Genomic DNA, 23,581 nt, shown 5'->3' with positions numbered 1-23,581 from the left:
TGGCCTGGATGAGAGACGAGGGGACAAGCAAAGGTCAGACCGAGACAATTGACTGGTCAGACTGCAGAATTAAAACCAACCACGAAGAAATCAACTTTAAGCGTCCATTCGATAAACCGTATCAAAGTTCACCAGCCGCAGTGTGGGTTTGGGGTAATATCATATCACCGTTTGCAAAAAAGGACTGGTCAGGGTGCTGTTATCCAGCTTTAATGAATGTGGGAACTTCTGTGTATCTGCCAAACAAGGTGGTTGAAGTTAACAAAGAAAATGTTTAGTGAAAACCTTTAGAATATGTTGAATGATTTTCTTTACAACTTATGGAAATTAATGTGCCGCCAGTAATAATGATGAAGATTATGATTTGGCTATGTGATTGAATCCGCCACTGGTGGACTGTAAAAGAATACAGAGAACTGCTTATCAGTGGCTCTGTTTACATTCCTGATGGGGACACACTGCTTCAAGGGTGTGCAGTAAGTTGGAGCCATTTGCAAGCTCAATGATCAAACTATTGGTAAAGAGAGTGTTTTAATTGTGGTCAGCAGGGCCATTTAGTCAGTAATTGTAAATGGACACTCAGAAAAGAAAGTGATAACGTGAAAGTGACGTGTATTAATGTGGGTTTTGAAAGTCTGAGAAAGAACTAAGAATGTGAACGGGGAAAGTGAAAGAAAGTGAAAAGAATGTGCAAGTAAATAAGGGAGAAAAGAAAGTTTAAAGGAAAGTTAATAGATGGAAGTCGTAAGAAGATTGGAGGATGCAGAAGGAACTAGCAGGTAGGGAAAGATGAGAAGAAATATAGTGAAATGTATGTTATGAGAATAAAATTTCTGATAGAATTTATGGAACTATTTATGTCAATTTAAGTGACTAAAAGGATGATTGTGGTTTGAATGAAAGGCGTTGATAAGGTTTTAGATGATATAGAGAGACAAATCTAATGAGTTTTATCACAACTTGTAATAAAATGTATCAGAAGCAGAGAGGGCAGCCTCACAAGTTAGTGTGAATACTAAAGTTAAGATTGATAAACTGCAAGAGAAAACACTGAAGTCAGGTATTAAAGTATGGTAATTGAGAACCTGACAACTAAAATGAAGATGAAATGCGAAATGTTATTAAGAATTAGAATAATTATTATTCTTTCTTTAAGATAAAATAAGCAGAAGCAGTATTACTGGATTAACAGTTGCTAAATGTAAAATGTGTAGAAAGGCATCTGATTAAACAAACAGTTTGTTAGTGTTTTGAACGTGGAGGAATAGTGTTGACCATGAAAGAACGAGGAGCTGATGTTTTGCCTTTCAAAGATAAGTTTGTGATTGGCTGAAACAGTTTGCTTGTCTGAATCTGGTGTGTGCTGTGGCTGAAACAGCCAGTGCGACAGAGACAAGATCTGAGAGGAAATTTGTAATGTAATGTCTAAATTCCCTGATGTGGGCAAAAGACAAATATTTAAAATTATGTTTATTTGAAAATAGATGTAAATTACTGCTGGGCTAGAGTTAAAAGTTTAAGTGGTAGATAAAGTTTGATTTTAGAAGTTTATGAGAGTACAGTGTGCCAGTCCTAAATGCCTCAGAGTCTATCTCATTCAATGTCAGCTAAAAGCTGTTAACTGAGCCTGTGCGATTTAGGGATTGAGAGATGAGTAATATGATATTTTGGCTTTTGAGAAACAGCAGAGATAAGTGGGACTGAGAAAATATTGATAACATTAAGTTGAATCTGCAGACTAACAACTTGATAGAGGAATACCAACCCGTTCTCATCTCAGGGCGTCATATAAGGCCGTTTTGTCACGTCCTTCGGCGTTTTCTGCCCACGCATATAGCACCCTTTTGCTTATAGATGACACGCACATGGCTTTCAACCAACTTCAATGTAAAACCATCCGCGATGTAATTACACGCTCAGGGCTTCGCCAGTCGTCAATTCACCTCAACATTGACCGACTGCACAGACTAAAGACGTTTTCAGCAACGACTAATGTTTGCTCTATGATTAGGATTGCCTACACCTAATATAGGAGGTCATTGTTTTCCATTATTTATCTTTCAAGAGGAGTCTATTTGCCATTTTCAACAACTTTATCGTCTGTGAGAGACGCTCGCGGCTTAACAACCTCCAATGCAACCCACCCGCGTTTTACAGGACGCAGTTGGACTAGCCAATCCAAGTGCGTGATATCAGACGCTTTCAGCAACAGTAGCATACGTAGGCTACAATTTCGTTTAGTTTTAAATTAGCCTGTGGTAGCCTACTCAATTTAAACGTGAATGTGTGCTAGGTATCCTAACTAAAAAACACGACAATATAGGTTCCATCATTCCTTAATTGCCCGCAGGAGTATATTGGCCGAATTCAACACACACCCTTTATCGTGTGTGAGAGACGCTCATGGCTTTCAACCATCAATGCAACGCACGGGCGTTTTACAGGACGCAGATGGACTCGTCACATATGGACGCTTGGCCAGGACCCCTTGGCGTCACTTTTTAACGCACTGGGTATACCTTTGGCGTCATTTTTCAACGTGCAGGGTAGTCCGATTGACTTCTATAGAACTCTGAACCGGAGCCTGCAGTGTTGAAATTTGACGTCTTGGGTAACACCGCAACCCGTCTGCTGTGCATGGGTCGAGGCTACAATAAATAAAAATAAAAAGGAATAGAGACTACAATAAATGATCTATGCCAGGGCTAGTCAAATGGCGGCCCCCAGATGATATTTATCTGGCCCTCCAACTGTTTTTTATGTTTAAAAACCCTCGCAATCTGATATCAAAGTGCCCTCTCTGCGCAAAGGTTTAGCGCGTTCATGCAACCGCATTCAGCGGTGAGTTTAACAACGCTCAACTGCAGGTAAAACGGCATTCAGAGGTGAGTTTATTCAAAACAACGCTCAACTGCAGGTAAAACTACATTCAAAGGTGAGTTTAACAAGCTCCACTGCGTGCAAGTAAGCAGTTTAACCGTTTTCTTGTCATGGGTACTGGTACACTGCTTTAACTAGAGCATGCTGGGTAACGTATTTTTATCGGAGGTTTGTTGATGTTAATACATATATATAATATGCTACGATTGTGTTCAATTAATCTTTTTATTTTATTTTATTTTTTATTGATTAAATCCTCTAAATTAATAACGATGACGTCACTGTATGGGGCGATCCCAAGGTCCATTGCGATTTTCCACTTGGTAAGTAGAAGAGTTAATTAATAGAGATGGATACTATTCTTAAATTTACACATCTAAAAACTGTTGAATCAGGACAAGAAGTTGTGTTTAGAACCTTTAGATGTGTAAGGTGGCAATTTCGTATGACGGTAAATAATAGAAGGCATTATAACAATATAGCTTGCTGCACCAAATGTGCAGGCTAGCAAAGTTTGCTAATTGAATTCAAGTTCATTTTTGTCGCATATAATCATGTATCATAGGGGAATGTAATATTTTCAGTATTACATTAGCCCACAACTATGATCCAATATTAGAAATGTTCAGATGAAGAACAGTTGCCAGATTGTTTTGTTTTACAGCCTAATTATTTAAAATCCACGCAAAATTATATAATTAACACCAAAATAAATCTATAATTAACAATAGAAATTAATTCATAACTACTAAATTGTGGCTCATCACAATATGAAATGATAAATAATTTGTGTGTTCTTTCAGAGGCTATTTAAGGCTACAGTGAACAGTGCAACTGTAAAATTATTTTCCATTTCTGTCCTTTGCCTTAAAATAAAAAAATTCCACTTGCCCAAGCCTTTTTTTATCGCACATAGATCAACCCAAAACCAACCAAATGGCTGGGAAACTATCCAATCTGGCAACATGAAGAATACTGGTGTAAAATATAAGGCGTTCGATTCTGAATTGCTTTTTTCTCCCTCATCAGGTCCTTCAATTTTGCCTGCTCTTTATTCTTATCCCCCACCACACATACACACACAGAAACACACACAATAAAGGCACTTTTAAGAGCCACGTCTGTCTTGTGTGTTTCTGTCAAGTATTACTGTAAGTCAGTCATGATGGCAATGGCAGAAACTGCAGAGTACCTCTGGCCTTATCTGAAACTGGCCATTGATTGCATACAGTTCAAGAGGAATGTTTCTTGCATTGTACTCCAACTCCATTAAATGTCCTTAAAATAAAATTGCTTAATATATTACTGATGTTTCTAATAATTCAGTGGATTTAACTAATGTCTGATAACTGCTTTTGTTCATTTCAGGTGCGTAAACTTGAAGCTGTAGGATACAAGCCAATTTTATTTATTGGCAAGCCAGATAAAAGGGCTTCGAATAAATGGGTTGCAGATATAATAACCCATCTGCACCCCACTCCTGTCACTAAAATTCTTTTGGAGAAGATGCGGAGGGCCTATGAATTTATCTTGACAAAATGTAAGTAATGTTTTGATTTAGAAATTATGAATGTTTAAAATGTTAAAATTTCTTTGTTAATATGTACAGATTTTAAATGAAAGTAAACTTGTATTATAGCAACCTCCACAGCACAGCAACCGGAGAGTCAAATGGTGCAGCAGGCAGAGAGTCAAACAGCGACGGAGAGTCAAACGGCGGCGGAGAGTCAAACCAAGGAGTCTGAGACTGTATTTGTTCTTAACCTTGTTCCTCTGTCTTCCCCACTCTCTCCAACCTCTCTCTCTTCTTCTTCTACTTGTACAACTATTCTTCCTTCACTTTCTTCCAAACTTCCACTGCCATGCTCTAAGTCTTTGCAACAAATGAAAAGGACAAACACCTCTGCCTCGTCACACTATTCTCCCTCTGTCTCTCTTCCATCTCCGTCTGCCTCTTACATTTCCACGTCTTTGTGTCAGGAAGGGCCACGTGTGAAGAACAGAAGAAAAGGTAACTTTTTGCATGGTACATCTTACTCCACACTGTTAATAAATTTGCTCCCAGTCAGAGTTGACTTCATGTAAATTTGATTCGTTTGGCTAACCGGGGCATTGGTAGCCAGTTCACAGTATTTAGTTATTTAGCTGTGGCCAATGTCCAAGGCCTGTGGTTAATGTCAGTCCCTGACTTACGGTCCTTCCACACTGAGTCTGAAATTTTCGTATGCGTTTTTCCGTATTCATTGTCAAAACACCATTCAAAATTCTTGCTACTGATCCGAAAAACGCAGAAAATCGAACCCGATCCGATTTTTTTTATGACGGCAGTGTGTAAACGTGATTGACAAAACATATTTATTCGTCGTATTTCAGAGTCAGTGTGCAAGGACCATTAAGCTAAGAGGACTTTGGGAAAGCCAATCCTGTACATTTTGCTTTCAAAAACAGGGACAAATTTACTTTGACATGAATGGAAAGGACTGCATATCACCTCATGTGAAATGATAAATTTGGACTGATTCAGCTACAAAGCATGGCATCAAGGCTTAATAAACTTTCCGTGTCTTTTCATCATTTCAGGTTGCCGAAAATGTAGTGGGCAGAAGGTTTTCCTCTTTGATCGAATAACTGGGGAACGGATAAATGAGGTAAAATGTGTTCTGTTAGGCTGCTTTCTTGTCTAAATGACTGATTCTGACCTTTCAAAGATAATAAAACAATATGTTATGCCCTAATCAGTGATTGCTAAAACAGTTCAAATAATTATTATTCGTGTTTGTGTGTGTAGGGGAAAGCCGAATTGAAAGTCCACTGGTTGCCATGCACTGTGTGGTAAGTCATATTTTATTTTTTATTTAATTCTCAGTACTCAGAAGCAAATAGCGATGAGGTGGAGGCATTTGGAAGAGCTAGATCCGGCAGGTAGGCCCTTGTAACCTTTAGGACATGCATTCCGATGATGAAAAATTATGGAATAGTCTTCTGAGCATTCCAAAATCAGACACACTCTCTCAGTCCAGACTAAAGACAAATATCTGGACTGTCTTTAGTCTGGACTGAGAGAGTGTGCCTAAAATTATGGAATAGTCTTCCGAGCATTCAAAATTCAAAGACAAATGGGCGAATGATCTACCTCCTTGTCTTTATTTAGAATATTCTATTTGTAAGATCTTGGAATTTTGTGATTAACACAATGGATTGTAGGTAATGAGGAGCTGGACCATTCAGTGCTTGCCGAGTAATTAATAGAACTCTAAAATTAGCTGACAGACAGCCAATGTATGGACAATAAAATGGTCCTGATGTGATCAGGTTTTACTGTTTCTAGTAAGTTCTCTAGTGGCTAGCTCTAGCTCTGAACTATCATCCCTCAGTTTATCAGAAACATTTTGAAATCAGTAAATTTTGAGATACATGGCTTTTAATGTACAGGAACTGTGTGGAACATTGTGGAAGAGATGCCAGACAATTGTAGTTTAGTAAAAAGTACAATAGTTTCCTGTGAGATGCAATGTTGTATAAAAATGTGTAAAATGAAAAAACACCGTAAATTGAGTGAATGTACTAAGTGGCATTCCACCACTGGGCTTAACCGGGGTTAATGCTACTTTAACAAACATAAATACATTTCAATGAACTCTCTAAATTTAACCCAACAGTGATTTTGTTTTGGTTTTTCTCTGTGTTCTAATGAATTTTTTTGCACTTATGATATTTTACAGTGGCAAAACCTGGGATGACACATGGGAGCCTGCCAGTGAACTCCTACATGTTATGCCTAATTCCCCACATCCCAACCAGCTTTCAGCATGACAGCCTAGTCACCTGGACTCAAGCACCCTTAATTTCTTTTTTTTTTTCTTTTTTTTTTGTGAGTTTTTTTCTTTTCTTTTTTCTTTTCTTTTCTTTTCTTTTCTTTTCTTTTTCTCTTGCTTTTGTTCATTAAAGTTTTTTGCACAATACCCAGTCTCTTTTTGTGTTTATTTTCTTAATGGTGTGTAAAAAATAAATAAACTTTTGCATTTTCATTAACTGCACAACGGCCAGGAAGTGTACCATGGAGATCATAAGGGAGAAAATGAGTGCTGTTTGGCATAATGGCATTCCCAAAGGCATCTTTTTTTTATCTTTTTTTTTTTTAGTATAGGTAAGTCTACTTTATTTGTTTGGTATGCCAGCCATGAATAAATACCACAGAATACTCCTAAAGATATTAAAATGTTGTAATCCTGTTTGAAATGTTAAATTACAATTTCAGATATTAATTCCTTTAACATTTATAATTATAATTGTAATTATCTATTTATATTTGCCTTTTTACAAAATAATGTAAAATTAATCATGTAAATATATATATTGTTTTTATTTTGGGGGGCAAAGTGTTCTAAAAGTGTTCTTCAAAGGGAAGAAAATAGTGTATTTTCTGGTGGCAGCCTTGCATCTCCTGGGTTTTTTTTTTTTTTTTTTTTTTTAAGAAAAGAAAAACTAGTTTGGCATATCAATACATTTTGGGAAATTAGTACAAAGTGTGAGTGCAATCATCTTTAAATGTTACAGACGCATTTTATTTGATTAAGAGATTAACTTACATCTGTTTAAAACAAATACTGCATGCTAGAATAACTATCAAGAGTAATTTTCTTTTTGTAAGATTAGGGTTACATAGCATAGGTTACATAGCCTATCTTCAGTCAGAACTCGGAGGAGTCTGTTTTTTTATTTTTTATTTTTATTGCAGAACTTATACATACATGATCATGGAAATTAAGCGTTGTTGTATATCTTTCAATGAAAAATAACAACAACAAAATAAATAAATATCCTGGATTTGCGTACATCAAAAGTCGGAAGAGCCTGTAAATACCATATATGGACAAGTGTGACGTGGCTTTGACGTTTCCATGGCTCCAGAAGGACAAGCTGTGGTTGGACTAACGTTTAAGTCAGAATAAAAAGTGCTCCATATCGCAAACTATGTTTTGCTGGCGTTATGTTGTCAGTAATACTGTCAGTTAACAATGAGGTATTGCTATATTGAAAGAAATTACACGTTTACCGAGATCCTAACCCTAACCCTATAGTGTAACTACACACTTCAATGAACTACAATTTACAGCGCCTGTCCCATGGACACAATGATAGAGGCTTATGGGTAATGTAGTTTAAAAACGTTTAGTAATGAAATTAAATAAATACAATCTTTAATGAACAAAGGGACATCTAAATATGTTCATTATACAAACCTCTTTGACATATTTGAGAGCCAGACTGAAATTTGTTATTTTACTGTGAGCACTTTTTAAAATGCTTTTTTAACACCTTTCCATGTATGCCAGACATCTCTGTCCAACATTATGTATTAAACATAGCATAAATAATTGTCCTACCAGTTTTCACTTTTATACACTTATCAGACTTTGCATTTGCAGACTTTGCAGAATGTGTATTTTTTTTGCTCTTCCAGGGGTATGGGACCCCTGGGGGAGGAAGGGCAGTAAAACCTACACACAGGGGCGTAGTTTGTGGGGGGGATGGTGGGGGGGGGATAACCCCCCCCAAATCTATGCATTACAACCCCCCCAATATTTATACCATGATCACAATATCAGGAGGCATACCCAAACTTCAACCCCTCCAATGTTCAAACCAAATCCACGCCCTTGCCTACACATATGTACTCTCTTCATCATGGACAACAAACTGTACTGAGTCACATTTATATCTGAACATTCTTTTTCTTTCCCGCCTTTTCTATATTTACATCATGCTTGTGTTAGGTTTTGATTATATTGCAAGACTCTGAACTCGGAATACAAAAATACAGTAATATTTTACAAATGTTGTAAAATAGACCTTTTCTGAATTGCTAAAACACTAAACCTCCCAAATTATCAATAGCCTAATCGAATTTGTCGAATAAATCACTCATTCTGTAAAACATTAAACAAGTTCAGGTAGTTAAAACACTGTTTGCAAATCTCATGCACTCTTTTTGCAAAACTCTAAACACATTCTCACTCACTAAAACACATTTCGCACTGACACATTTATGTTTCAAAGCACTAAACACAGGCAGGCAAAAGTTAAACAACTACAACACAGTTGTCATCGTTAACACACAACTACTCAAAATTGTTCACTTATTTCTAATGATGAGACCAAACCAACTGTACATCATACAAGTCAGTTCAGAGTGCCAAAACTGACTCAACATGTTGCACTGAACTGAATGTTACCAACAATGGATGGAAACAATATAAGAGGGAGAGGAGGAAGAAGAGTATGTGAAATAGGTGGTGAACAAAGAGGAAGAGGAGGAGGATGAGAAAGAGCAAGGTGTGAAGAATGTTGTCAAGGCTGGATCTGCTTTAGGGATTTTCCCTTTTCCTGAGATGACATTGTTATGTGGAAGAAGTCATCAGGCCGGACCAACATGAAGACATGATGCTGAAGCAGAATAAAATCTCTCTCACTGACCTTGATTCCTCTAGTTGCACAACTCTTCTGAGTGACTGTAACGCTTTTCATTTAGAGTTTTTTACTGTAACCTTTTTGTCTTTTGCAGTTGGGTCACTGTATTTCCACAGTATAAAAAGTGCTGAATATACAGACATTCAATACTATACAATATTCAGTACAATACTATACTTGCAGTGCATACAGTATACAATTTATTCACCTTACTACTGTAAGTTGTCATTACTATACTTTTTTTACGTAATTGCAAAATTTGTTTACTTAGTTACGATATACTTTTATTTCGGTAACTGCGTGTTTCGGATTCTGGTCTTCATTTTTCTCTGTAGTGTCTAACGAATGATCTGTAGTGTTTATAATATTGACTGATGTGTGTATGATCTGAAAGCATTGTTTGATTTTGAGCACAGATAAAATGGTTTTGAGGCAATTGTTTGATTGCCTACAGTTCAACTAATGAAAGTTACTGTACCACACAGTACAGTACTTTAATTAATGCAATTCATTTCCACCACTGACTGGTTGTAGAGGCATGCATGCACACATTTCTATGTATGTGAAAGAAGAGGTAACACTTTGGTTATATTTATGGTGATAAAAAGCAGATTTTATTACATGCTTTATATTCATAGTTAAGGTCATTGTCCAGAAGTATGAAAGGTGTTACTGTCTTGTAGATTACAGTCCATCATCAGAAATTTCATAGTCACTGTCGTACTCATCAGCTGAAGCACTGTACAAGAAGTTGATGTCCTCTGCTCCAGACAAAACTTGCAGGTAACAGTCTCTTGCTTGCACCTTCATTTCTCTGATTTGATGCCGCTTTCTGAGGATGATGCTCTGCAGACCTTTCAAACCTTCTTCACTTAGGCCACATTGCGAATCTTAAAAGAGGAACACAAGAATATAAGACCAGCATTAGAAACTTTATAAACAGTCATCATTGTTGTGTATATTTATTAGGGCTGCCCCCTAATAGTAATCTTTGGTCGGTGCAACCCTATGTTTATGTAATTTATTACAAATACATACTTTTCATTGTCTCACTAGAAAACAAGCAGGACAGCTCTCTGAGGGTATCGGAACGAGTTGAAAGAGATTTCCAATGGTGGTCCATCTCTGCAACAAGAATCTTCTGCTCCTCCTCAAGTCTCCTTACTGACATGATGATGTCAAACGCCTTTCTCTTTGTCCTTAGATCGACAGAGTCTGGAATGCATTTATGATAAATAAATAAATAATTTGTATTAAACATCAACCTTCAAAAAATCTCTGAAATAGTATGGGGTTACAGAATGACATTTGAAGCATTGTGGGTTATGTGTCATTATGTATCAGATTTGTCAGAAGCAGTCAACAAACAGTGACAATTACCGTATATACCCGACTATAAGACGACCCTGAATATAAGACGACCCCCCCATTTTCCAGACTTATTTTTGGGACAAAAGGAGATTTTTGTGGAAAAAAATCTGGATTTAACAGAAAATAATTGTATTTGAAAATTGCAGTGATAATTCATTCTCTCTCTTCCAGGATGAGCGCACGCACCTCTCTCTCTCTCTCTCTCTCTCTCTCTCTCTCTCTCTCTCTGCTTCTCGCGCGCACCTCTCTCTCTCTCGCTCAGCATCTCGCGCGCGCAGCTCTTTCTCTCGCTTGCTCTGCGTCTCGCATGGCAGAGGGGAGCAGCTTTTTATTTCAGTTAAACACAGATATTATGTTGCTTCTCTAATTTTACATGCAAGTATAGCCGAAATCATTTGTCTTAATGGGTCGCGTTTCAGTCACTATTTCATATTAATTCCGTTGTTCCTTCTCCCTTTCCCCCCGCGATTTTGTCTATATCGCGAATATAAGACGACCCCCCATATTTCAGCCTATTTTTAGGACAAAAAACCTCGTCTTATATTCGGGTATATACGGTACAATTATTTGTGACTAAATGTATTACAAGTAATCATTTCCTCACCGTCAGCCCAATCCTTTACATCATTCATCCAGTCTTCCAATTGGCTCGCTGTCACTGTCAATTGCGCTTTCATGGACTCTAGGTTTTGTAACTGGCTTTGCAGAGCTTTTGTGGTCTACAATAACAAACAGTGGTAAGAAACAAAAAACAAATGCTCAATGCACAGCTTCATACACTGCTAACATGCAGTACTGAACATCTAAAATTAATTCTACTGATGTCATTACCTTTTGATATCGGCGGGTCAGTGAGATAGCCAAATTGTTGAACTTTTGCTGATTCCAGCGCATGGCCATGAGAGTCAGCATGTCTGTGCATCCTGAAAAACAAAGAAAATATGATGTTACCATATTCCTCCTACATATTATGTAAGGATGTAACTAGTGCAGTATGTGGTAATCTTACCTGCTTTTGACATATGCTTTCTGGTTACTGCAATCCTAGATAGGAAGGCATTGCACCGTTCCACCTCCTCCCCTAGTGTTAAACCAGCACCGCCCTGATATGCCCCACACATTTTACCTGGTTAAGAATTAAAAAAAAAAAGAAAAGATGTTTGCAGATGTTAACAGTTCAGATTATACGATTCTATCGCATAGCAACACTTCCTTACCTCGCATTTAAAATCATGGGCTTTGGCATGAAATACCGAAAGGAATGGCTTCATATAGGACTCTGTGCCGACACACCGCAAGCTCCAATCCCTCCTCGTCTACCTTGCTGGCAGATCTTTATGAGGTCTCTCTGGCTGCTGACCACTCCCCTCCACAAACACTTCTTCCACTGACCTACAATATGGAAAATTTTTGATGAAAATAAGACTATCCTAAACAAACTCTTCAGAAAGAGGTTATTATAGTGCTGTAGTCTAATTATAATCTAGAATTTTACATGTTTGGTTGTGTTGTGAATGTGGTCTACAAATCGTTTCACGTCTTCGTCCTTGGCTATGAAGACGCCTTCAAAGATGGCCTGTTCCTCAGATCTAAAAAAAACAAAAAAACAACAATTGGTGATGGACAACAATTTATGATAACTTAAAATCTGAGATTTCTTAGTTCACATTAAAGAGCTATGTTTTCTTATTAATACAAACACTGTGATACACAGTTTGGAGTAGCTAGCAGCATTCTTGAAACGGTAATGCTTGCGGTTTCCATGCATCAACTGAAACTGCAAGCATATCTAGGGTGCATGCAGGACAGTTGAAGGGCTCTTCCTTGTATATGTTGTCCACCTCAAATCGCACAGCCTCCCACTCAAAACTATTCTTAAAAATGCTTGGCAGGACGGTCCTGGTGCCGCCATCTTCATTTCTTCAAATGAAAAAAAGACATCTGTGGCATAAAGTGTGGCAAATTGAAGGGTTGCAGGCCAGTAGTCACTTCTGTTTAGGTCATCGACTCCAGCAGTCCAAGTGGATTGGCATGCCTCACAAATTAACTCGGGCATGGTTAGATCATGTCGTCCTGGAAATATCAAAAACACATCCACTGTAATGTAAACCAGGGTTTGGACTGAAAAAGATCATACAGTACACTTGAATTATGTTCATTTGTATTGACTGAGAAATATAAGATTGTAATAGATCAATGGCAATGAAGCATATTGCAGAAAAAGTACTCAAGATGTGCTCAAAAATCTGACTGACACAGAGTATCCACATACATTCAAGATAAAACAATAAAAGACAAAAAGGCTGAAAATAATTTTTGAAGCTGCCAAAGAGGGACCTAAAAAAAAAAAAAAAAAAGAATTGAACATTTTACACCAGTATTCTCTTCATCTGTGTTGCCAGAATGGGCTAAATTGTATGTGATATTCATTTTATATAGTTCAATAAACAAGAAGTTAATATTGTTAATTACATTTTAGATAGAAATTAGACAAAAATTGTCAATAAATGTAAGTTTTGCTCTATTTCGCAAAAAAAAATAAAAAAATTGTTCCAAACAAAGCCACAGCAGAACTTCTAATATATATATATATATATGAATCAGTCAATAAGTTATGACAGCATTACTTATTACATTAATTATACACATTAATTGTTTTATTTCATATTGCAAAATTGTGATGAGCCACAATTTAGTAGTTATGAATTAATTTGTATTGTTAATTATAGATTTATTTTGGTGTTAATTATATAATTTTGCGTGGATTTTAAACAATTAGGCGGTAAAACAAAACAATCTGGCAACTGTTCTTCATCTGAACATTTCTAATATTGGATCATAGTTGTGGGCTAATGTAATACTGAAAATATTACATTCCCCTATGATACATGATTATATGCGACAAAAATGAACTTGAATTCAATTAGCTAACTTTGCTAGCCTGCACATTTGGTGCAGCAAGCTATATTTTTATAATGCCTTCTATTATTTACCGTCATACGAAATTGCCACCTTACACATCTAAAGGTTCTAAACACAACTTCTTGTCCTGATTCAACAGTTTTTAGATGTGTAAATTTAAGAATAGTATCCATCTCTATTAATTAACTCTTCTACTTACCAAGTGGAAAATCGCAATGGACCTTGGGATCGCCCCATACAGTGACGTCATCGTTATTAATTTAGAGGATTTAATCAATAAACAATAAAATAAAATAAAAAGATTAATTAAATACAATCGTAGCATATTATATATATGTATTAACATCAACAAACCTCCGATAAAAATACGTTATCCAGCATGCTCTAGTTAAAGCAGTGTACCAGTACCCATGACAAGAAAACGGTTAAACTGCTTACTTGCACGCCGTCGAGCATTGTTAAACTCACCTTTGGATGCCGTTTTACCTGCAGTTGAGCTTTGTTAAACTCACCGCTGAATGCGGTTGCATGAACGCGCTAAACCTTTGCGCAGAGAGGGCACCGACTTTGATATCAGATTGCGAGGGTTTTTAAACATAAAAAACAGTTGGAGGGCCAGATAAATATCATCTGGGGGCCGCCATTTGACTAGCCCTGGCATAGATCATTTATTGTAGTGTATTCCTTTCTATTTTTATTTATTGTAGCCTCGACCCATGCACAGCAGACGGGTTGCGGTGTTAGCTACCCAAGACGTCAAATTTCAACGCTGCAGGCTCCGGTTCAGAGTTCTATAGAAGTCAATCGGACTACCCTGCACGTTGAAAAATGACGCCAAAGGTATACCCAGTGCGTTAAAAAGTGACGCCAAGGGGTCCTGGCCAAGCGTCCATATGTGACGAGTCCATCTGCGTCCTGTAAAACGCCCATGGGTTGCATTGATGGTTGAAAGCCATGAGCGTCTCTCACACACGATAAAGGGTGTGTGTTGAATTCGGCCAATATACTCCTGCGGGCAATTAAGGAATGATGGAACCTATATTGTCGTGTTTTTTAGTTAGGATACCTAGCACACATTCACGTTTAAATTGAGTAGGCTACCACAGGCTAATTTAAAACTAAACGAAATTGTAGCCTACGTATGCTACTGTTGCTGAAAGCGTCTGATATCACGCACTTGGATTGGCTAGTCCAACTGCGTCCTGTAAAACGCGGGTGGGTTGCATTGGAGGTGGTTAAGCCGTGAGCGTCTCTCACGACGATAAGGGTGTTGAAAATGGCAAATAGACTCTTCTTGAAAGATAAATAATGGAAAACAATGACCTCCTATATTAGGTGTAGGCAATCCTAATCATAGAGCAAACATTAGTCGTTGCTGAAAACGTCTTTAGTCTGTGCAGTCGGTCAATGTTGAGGTGAATTGACGACTGGCGAAGCCCTGAGCGTGTAATTACATCGCGGATGGTTTTACATTGAAGTTGGTTGAAAGCCATGTGCGTGTCATCTATAAGCAAAAGGGTGCTATATGCGTGGGCAGAAAACGCCGAAGGACGTGACAAAACGGCCTTATATGACGTCCTGAGATGAGAACGGGTTGGGAATACTGTTTCAACACAGTTTTAATGAAATTGATGGCATATAGTACAAATTTGTATACTTTGTGAAGAGTCCTGAAACAAACAGTGAAAAGAGGAGAGCAAACGCTGTAAGCAGCTGTGCTCTGAAGCTTTGACTTCAAAGAAATGTGGAGTTTGTAAAATGTTGGGGTATCATGTTGTTTTAACATTCCTGATTATAGTGACAACATAACCAATATCATCGAGCACATGAGAAAAGCTGAAAAGAGCTGCCTCAAGCTACTGGTAGTGAGTGGGTGGGGTGGCTGATGTCTGCATGGTCAGGGTGGTTTTTCAGAATAATTCAAACTGTCTTGCCAATTGTGGGTATGGGATTATTAATTCTGTTTTGTTTACCATGCATTATGAAGTGTGTTTCCAGCTCAGTGCAGAGATTGATCAGGGCAGGGACGGTTAGCAAAGTGACGTCAGTTCAAGCAGTAAAACTGACTCTGTACCCAATAACTGATGGAGAGCAATGTGATGATTATGACAGCGATGACGTGTATGCAGACATGAGTTAAATGTGTTTCCTTTTGCCTTTCTGGGACCATGAAAGGGATTTTCTAAACTTTGATTGTTTAGGTTTTGATATCATTGATTGACTGTTCTATTTACTGTGTTTTTATTATGATTATTTCTTGTTTTTATTTCCTTTTTCCATTATAAGAATGATGATATGTTCAGAAGGTTAAAAACAGCGGTCATCCGTGTTACGAGGTGGCGTAAAAGTGGAAGGGTTTGAAATGAGGGATTTTTATGTATACTACTTCTTTGCATCTTTTTTAAGAGTCAAATCAACCAGTGTTTTATGAATTGATATGTTTTTTCCATACTAATGTGATCTATACCAGGGGCGTAGCAGCCATTATAAAAGTGGGGGGGACAAAAGCTGTATGTGGCCATAGGATGTGACCCAAAGGTGATGTTCATAACAGTGTTTTCCTGGCTCAAAATGAGGCGGAGGTGGTAAAATACTAATAATGTGTTTTAATAATAAGATAATTAAATGTGTATTTTTTTGTAGATCATCATATACCCTAATGTGTTTCCCACATTATTTTTGTGGGTGGAGCTTAGTACCTGTAGGGGGGTCCGGGGGTATGCCCCCCCGGAAGAAAATTTTGTACATTTTAAAGATAAATTCATTAATCTGGTGCACTTTGAGTCACCCAAATCCACTGTTAAAAATAAATAATCCACCCGCAAACCGCCCATATTCTTTGATTTAGATATCTGCATCTGATCATCACATTACAATTATTCAAATTTTCAGTGTTAAGCATGATAATATGGTAACATATCACACTGAAGTAGGCTGATTTAAAATTAACATTTATTTAAAATAAAAGTTCTTCTTTTGGCAAAATTACATTTCCTTAATAGCCTAAACAGAGACTTACTCCCTTCAAACTTAAATTGTCAATGTTTCATTACATCACTGTTTGAAAACACTAATTTTTTGTACCTTTATAAAGGGCATTTTTTTCCATAATTTTATTAAATGTATGCTCCATCTTTCATTTCAAATTCTTAAATTTGATCAATATATTCAATTAAAATAATAAGACACTAGGCTGTTACCAATTAAATTGAATAATTTACATTGAAAAATTATAACTGTATTAATTTGGATTATTTTACATATTTTTGAATATACAAATAATGAATGTTGAAAAGAATGGTACTTTATGAAACTTAACCGCCAGTACGAGGCGGCAGGCGACCGTCTTAATGAGCGAGTCATTGAGTCATTCATTCAAACGATTCGTTCAAACGGCTGATTTATTCAGAATGAGGCAGTTTATGAATGAGTAATTAAATCTTTGACTCAACCGATTCGTTCGAAACGCTGAATCATTCAGTAATGCAACAAGTGTTGCTGTGAGATGCGCGATGGTTCTGCTGTTATCTTTGGAACTATTTTCGCTGCTGAAACAGAACAAAAACAGTCATTGCGTCTAAAATGTAAGTGACTTAATTTTAACTATTTATTTATTGAACTGTTATGAAACCAGCCACGGTTTCAATGTTGATGGCATTCAGGAAAACAGCTGGTAATGTGTAAAATATGTTATAACTGCGCGAGCCTCAACAGCGCACATTATGCTATATTATTATCAGCTATAGGCTATCAATCGCCACTTACATCAAATTAAATAAAACAGAATCATCCTCACGTTTTCGGTGATTCCCTGGTTATTTTTTATTTTTATATTAAAAATTGTTTTAATCAGGGCATTTGTCCGGTTGGGCAAGTAGTAGGCCTACAATTCTCTCTCTCTTCCTTACCACTGTGGACATCTATACTTTATTTTTATGAAATAAAGATATTTTGTGATATTTACAATATTTCAGTTATACTACACTTGAACAATAACTTTTATCTTTCTTCTTAACAGTTGGACAAAAAAAGTGTTCAATGAGTAGGCCTATACAGATTATTGGATTTACTGGATAATTTTATACAACAGACATTTTATAAAAAATATATCAATAAAACCTAAATCAATGTATTTACAAGGTTTTAATATTATTTTGGTCACCCAACGTCGCAACCGAAATTTAACTAGCTAAATATCAACGTCTTATGAAGTTGCGTGCCTGATGGGAAATAATCTGTTATGTCTCATTTAGCAGATGCTTTTATCCAAAGCGACAATTAGGAGAGCATTTAACACACACTCGGCACAATCCAGCGCGACATGATGAGGTCCATACGGGTTCTGTTGTCGTACACGTCTTACTCTGCGTTACAGTTGGTTAAATCAACAAGGAAATAACTTTACGCGTGATTCATGTCATCGCGACATACTTACAGTGCGTGTTTGAAAAAAGGATGTAATCGTCCTCTGCTTTTTTCTGGGGTGCATTTACCCCAGACGGCCAAACAGCAAAGTGACTAAACACAACGAACGAAAATTCGCAAGAGCAACAAGAGATTTGAAGCTCATGGCAGACACGCCCAAGAGATGATTCGCGCTGTGATTGGCTGAATGTTAGTTCACTCAAGTCTAAGTAACAAATCAGAGAACACAGGCGGAAATATTGCCGCTGGGTCAAAGAAAAAAATGCGGGGGACAGAATCACCTGTTTCTAAAAGTGAGGGGGACGTGTCCCCCCCGTCCCCCCCGGTTGCTACGCCCCTGATCTATACTATTTCTTGTTTATACTGAGGTGACTGAGGGTCCGGTCTATAGTATTGGGGATGCAATAACAGTGTTTATTCATCTAGCCCGGTTTCAGAATAAACCTTTACTTGCTTGCTATAAAATTAAGGGCCTATCCTTACAAAAACAGCCTAAGCTTTTTCATTCTAAATTTTAATGAAGGTTCAAGTAAAATGATCAGGTATATAGAAGTCAGACATGAAGAGTATAACTGTGATGTGAAGACTTGAATCAATTCTGTTCTTGAAATGTAATGATGTAATGATTTTGATCAAGAAATTAGAAGACAAGGGTGAATTTTTCTTTAATGCGTTTATCAGAGAATGATAAAGAGGAGGAATTTGTTACGGAAAAATTCAGTATTTCTTATATTCATTTGTTTTCAAACTGTTAATTCCATTTAATCATATGTTTCTGTGAGGTTTTCCAGCAGCTGAGGGGGGACAGGAAAGAGCAGGCCAATAAAACAGATGGGCAGGAAGATAGTGAAATACCTGAGCACGAGAAAGAGTTTGGTTAGAAGAATACAGGGTTATTTAACTAATAAAAGAAGCACCAGGCCCTCTCCTTAGGGAAGCAGGAGGCAATTAGGTCATAGATGAAGGCCTTTGGGTGTCTCAGGGACAGAGAACAGTGTGACCTGCATCAGGGGGGTAGAAACCAGTCCGAACCAGCAGAAGATAGGGGGTATCTTTCTGGAAATTTACAAGAAACCTGGAAGGAGGAGTTTTTTGCCAAGAAACTGTATAAAATGTCCATGTTTTATTGTGTCTAGGTATTCTGTTTTCCAAACCGGGTAGCTGCGGTTTTTGTGAAAAGAATCCTCAAAGAATAAACTTTTCTCTTTATTACAGTTTTGCCTCTTGAATGTTTCTTACACCTCTGATGCTGGTTGTTATTAACTTTTGAAAATTGCCTTTACACTGTCACGGTTCATGAATTCACTGTTTTCTTCGTGTCTCGTGTATTTGTTGTTCTGTGTGTGTGGGTGTGTGTGAGTGGGCGTGGCTGCTCATTTCAACTGATCAGCGCTCCACCTGATCTCATTCCCCTCACCAGCTGCTGCCAGTTTATTCATCTATATAGACTCATCGCACTCTCCTTTCTTTGTCAGATCGTTGTTTTGGTGTCTTCAGTGTGTGTCGTCGTGTGCCATTCCAGTCCTGTTCCTGTTCCTGATCGTGTTCCTGTTCGGTGTTCTCGTGGTGTTCGTCGCGTTGGATGTTCACTTCACTGGATTCACCGTCACCTGTCTTCACCATCTCGCTGACCATCAAGTCCCTGCGCCACCAGCCCACCCGTGTATTTTGCCTTGTGTCTACTGACCCACAATAAAAGAGTACTTGCAATTTTGCTTCCGCTTCATGAATTATGACAGAACGATCTGACCAAGCGATGAGAGCAGCAAGTGGATCCTCTTCTCCTCTGGATGACTTCATCAGAGCCACCATTTCTCGGATTGAGGCCCAGGAGAGGACTTCTAATGAGTCGGGTCGGGCCATTCAAGCTCTCGTGGCGCAGGTGTCCGAGCTCACCCAGCAGCTGCAACAACTACGAGCTCCCACTGCGCCACCACCCGCACCGCCCGCTCCCCCAGTACCACCACCGAGCGTCTCCCAGTCAGAACCCCGCCTACCGGTTCCTGAGTCGTATAGTGGTGAGCCGAACTTTTGCAGAGCATTTCTAACACGCTGTTCAATGCATTTTTCTCTGCAGCCCAGAACATTTGCCACCGAACAGAGCAAAATGGCGTTCGTGCTCACACTGCTGACTGGGAGGGCAGCTCTATGGGGGACGGCGGTGTGGGAGAATCAAGATCCGTGCTGTGCCTCGTTCCAGACACTCGCCGCCGAGATGAAGATGGTGTTTGACCGCGCGGTCGCGGGAAGAGAAGCAGCACGAACCCTGGCGGACCTCAAGCAGGGAGGTAAATCTGTATCTGATTATGCCATTGAGTTCCGGACCTTGGCGGCTGAGTGTCAATGGAACGAGGAGGCGCAGTGGGACATGTTCCTGCATGGGCTGGCTGACCGCGTCCTGAAGGAAATCTACGCCTTGGATTTACCCGCTACACTCAATGGACTTATTGATCTGGCGCTTCGCGTGGATTCTCGTCTCTCCCGAGTGGAACGGATGAAGTTACCAGCTCGGGCTTCTGCAGCCGCTGAGACCACGCAAGCCAGCGGCGGGGACGCGGTCAGCCCCGTCTACGATCACGAGCCCATGCAGGTCGGGCGAGCTCGGCTTTCCCGGGAGGAGAAGGAAAGGCGGAGATCCCAGGGCCTTTGCCTGTACTGTGGGACTGCTGGTCATTTCGCGTACAACTGCCCGGTAAAAGGGCAAGCCCGGCAGTAAATCTGAGGCTACTGTCGGGTGGGATCTCCGCTGAGAAGACCTCATCAACATCTACGCTCCTCCCGGTAAGACTTAGATGGTCAGCCAACACTCACGACTGTCTAGCACTTTTGGATTCCGGGGCAGAAGGTAACTTCATGGACTACACATTCGCTCACAAGATCCACGTTCCTCTGTTACCCCTCACCCACTCCATTGCTGTTCACGCCCTCAACGGTCAAGCTCTTCCTACCATTTCATTCACCACTGGACCCATTACACTTACAGTATCCGGAAATCACACAGAGACTACCTCATTTTACATCCTGGACTCCCCCCTTGCACCTATTGTTCTCGGTCACCCCTGGCTCATCAAACATAACCCCAAGATAGACTGGCAGCAGAGATCAGTGTTGGAGTGGAGTAGTTTATGTCACAAGTCCTGTCTTGTGTCTGCTTGTCCGTCTGTTGTTGTTTCTGCGTTACAGGAGGAGGCAGTGGATTTGTCAAACGTGCCCACGGAGTATCTGGACCTGAAGGAAGTGTTCAGTAAGTCTCGGGCTGCTTCTCTCCCTCCGCATCGTCCCTATGACTGTGCGATAGATCTACTGCCAGGTACGTCTCCGCCTAAGGGCAAGCTTTACTCTCTGTCTATTCCCGAGAGGGAGGCCATGGAGAAATATATTTCTGATTCTCTGGCATCCAAATTCATCCGACCTTCCTCTTCTCCAGCGGGGACGGGGTTCTTTTTTGTGGGGAAGAAGGACGGTTCTCTGCGACCTTGCATTGACTACCGAGGGTTGAATAACATCACGGTAAAGAATACTTACCCTTTGCCGTTGATGTCTTCAGCCTTCGAGAGGTTGCAGGGAGCGTCGGTCTTCACAAAACTGGACTTACGTAATGCTTATCATTTGGTCCGCATCAGGAAGGGGGATGAATGGAAGACCGCTTTTAACACCCCCAGGGGGCACTTTGAATATTTGGTTATGCCTTTTGGGCTGTCCAATAGCCCAGCGGTCTTCCAGGCACTCGTCAATGACGTGTTGAGAGACATGGTCGATCAGTTCATTTATGTCTACCTGGATGACATATTGATTTTTTCTTCGTCTCTCCAGGAACACGTTCAGCACGTCAGACGAGTGCTTCAGAGGTTGCTAGAGAATGGGCTTTTTGTCAAGGCGGAGAAATGCGCTTTTCATGCACAGTCTGTTCCTTTCTTAGGGTACATTGTGTCGTCTGAGGGGATGCGTATGGATCCTGAGAAGGTTAAGGCTGTGGTGGATTGGCCAAGTCCAGATTCCCGTAAGGCCCTACAGAGGTTTCTGGGGTTCGCCAATTTCTACCGGCGGTTCATTCGCAATTTCAGCCAACTAGCCTCGCCTCTGACCGCCTTGACCTCCCCCAGAACTACGTTCAGGTGGTCAGACGCAGCTGAGGCTGCGTTTGCCAAACTGAAAGGCCGCTTTGTTTCAGCCCCCATCCTAGTTACCCCTGATCCATCACGTCAGTTCGTGGTGGAGGTCGACGCGTCAGAGGTGGGGGTAGGTGCAGTGTTATCCCAACGTTCTTCTACAGACGACAGAATGCATCCGTGCGCGTTTTTGTCTCATCGTTTGTCCCCTGCCGAACGTAATTATGATATTGGTAACAGAGAGTTGTTGGCAGTCAAGTTAGCATTGGAAGAGTGGCGTCACTGGTTAGAAGGGTCGGGGGTACCTTTTATCGTTTGGACCGATCATAAGAATCTGGAATACATTAGAACCGCTAAAAGATTGAACTCTAGGCAGGCTCGGTGGGCACTTTTTTTCGGACGTTTTGACTTTACTCTCTCGTACCGCCCGGGCTCCAAAAACATCAAGCCCGATTCTTTGTCACGCATTTTTGACCATTCCGATCGCCCGTCTACTCCCGAGTGCATTTTTCCGGAGACCCTAATTATCTCCACACTCTCATGGGAGGTCGAATCGAAGGTCAGGACGGCCTTAGAAGGGGTAACGCCTCCGCCCGGTTGTCCACCGAACCGTTTATTTGTGCCAGAGGAATTACGGTCCAACGTCATTCAGTGGGGTCATTGTTCCAATGTGGCTTGTCATCCTGGAGTCACTCGCACCACGTCCTTAGTTAAGCAACGATTTTGGTGGCCACGTATGGCTCGTGACGTTCACAGTTTTGTTTTGGCTTGCTCAGTTTGTGCCACTGGTAAGACTTCCAATCGACCCCCAGACGGGCTCCTTCAACCGCTGCCGATCCCTTCGAGACCCTGGTCCCATATCGCACTAGATTTTGTTACCGCCCTCCCACCCTCTCAGGGTAATATGGTAGTTTTGACCGTGGTGGACCGGTTCTCGAAGGCGGTCCATTTCATTCCCTTGCCCAAATTACCCTCAGCCAAGGAGACAGCGTTAACAGTCGTTAACCACGTCTTTCGGTTACATGGCCTCCCGACAGACGTGGTTTCCGACAGAGGACCCCAATTTGTGTCCAAATTTTGGCAAGAATTTTGTAGATTACTGGGTGCGACGGTTAGTCTGTCCTCAGGGTTCCATCCCCAGAGCAATGGCCAAACTGAGAGAGCCAACCAGGATTTGGAGAGAACGTTGCGATGTCTGGTCTCCAAGAATCCTTCCTCATGGAGCCAACAACTGTCAATGGTGGAGTATGCCCACAATTCGTTACCAGTATCATCTACGGGCCTATCACCGTTTGAGTGTAGTCTAGGTTACCAGCCACCAATTTTTCCTAGTCTGGAATCTGAAGTCGCGGTCCCCTCCGCTCACGCCTTTGTCCAGAGGTGTCGTCGCACTTGGACTAGAG

The 23,581-nt window shown here is 40.0% G+C and overlaps 2 protein-coding genes across 2 annotated transcripts; one reads left to right on the top strand and one right to left on the bottom strand.

Moving 5' to 3' along the window:
- Positions 1-2,783: 2,783 nt before the first annotated feature.
- Positions 2,784-6,838, top strand: LOC311097771 (uncharacterized protein). The gene is made up of 5 exons (XM_084137624.1): positions 2,784-4,420; positions 4,520-4,891; positions 5,461-5,528; positions 5,669-5,712; positions 6,603-6,838. Exons 1-5 carry the CDS (start codon positions 4,219-4,221, stop codon positions 6,691-6,693), a joined length of 777 nt encoding a protein of 258 aa, XP_083993750.1. The 5' UTR covers positions 2,784-4,218; the 3' UTR covers positions 6,694-6,838.
- Positions 6,839-9,811: 2,973 nt separating this feature from the next.
- On the bottom strand, positions 9,812-11,966 carry LOC311097070 (uncharacterized protein). Its single transcript, XM_084136530.1, has 6 exons — positions 11,940-11,966; positions 11,732-11,848; positions 11,554-11,645; positions 11,327-11,441; positions 10,390-10,566; positions 9,812-10,241 (listed from the first exon to the last, which is right to left on the bottom strand). Exons 1-6 carry the CDS (start codon positions 11,944-11,946, stop codon positions 10,036-10,038), a joined length of 714 nt encoding a protein of 237 aa, XP_083992656.1. The 5' UTR covers positions 11,947-11,966; the 3' UTR covers positions 9,812-10,035.
- Positions 11,967-23,581: the final 11,615 nt, after the last annotated feature.

Source organism: Abramis brama (assembly GCF_963993115.1).
Source record: "Abramis brama genome assembly, chromosome: 15".
NCBI lineage: Eukaryota > Metazoa > Chordata > Actinopteri > Cypriniformes > Leuciscidae > Abramis > Abramis brama.
The sequence above is the reverse complement of the archived record's forward strand: the minus strand, read 5'-3'. Positions and strand labels throughout refer to the sequence as shown.

Excerpts from the sequence above, each read along its gene's own strand:
- LOC311097771 (XM_084137624.1), top strand. The coding sequence starts at position 4,219 with ATGTCTGATAACTGCTTTTGTTCATTTCAGGTGCGTAAACTTGAAGCT. Across the intron at positions 5,529-5,668 it reads CTGGGGAACGGATAAATGAG|GGGAAAGCCGAATTGAAAGT; the intron begins GTAAAATGTGTT and ends TTGTGTGTGTAG. Across the intron at positions 5,713-6,602 it reads TGGTTGCCATGCACTGTGTG|TGGCAAAACCTGGGATGACA; the intron begins GTAAGTCATATT and ends GATATTTTACAG.
- LOC311097070 (XM_084136530.1), bottom strand. Across the intron at positions 11,646-11,731 it reads AAAGCATATGTCAAAAGCAG|GATGCACAGACATGCTGACT; the intron begins GTAAGATTACCA and ends TTTGTTTTTCAG. Across the intron at positions 10,242-10,389 it reads TTCTAGTGAGACAATGAAAA|ATTCGCAATGTGGCCTAAGT; the intron begins GTATGTATTTGT and ends TCCTCTTTTAAG.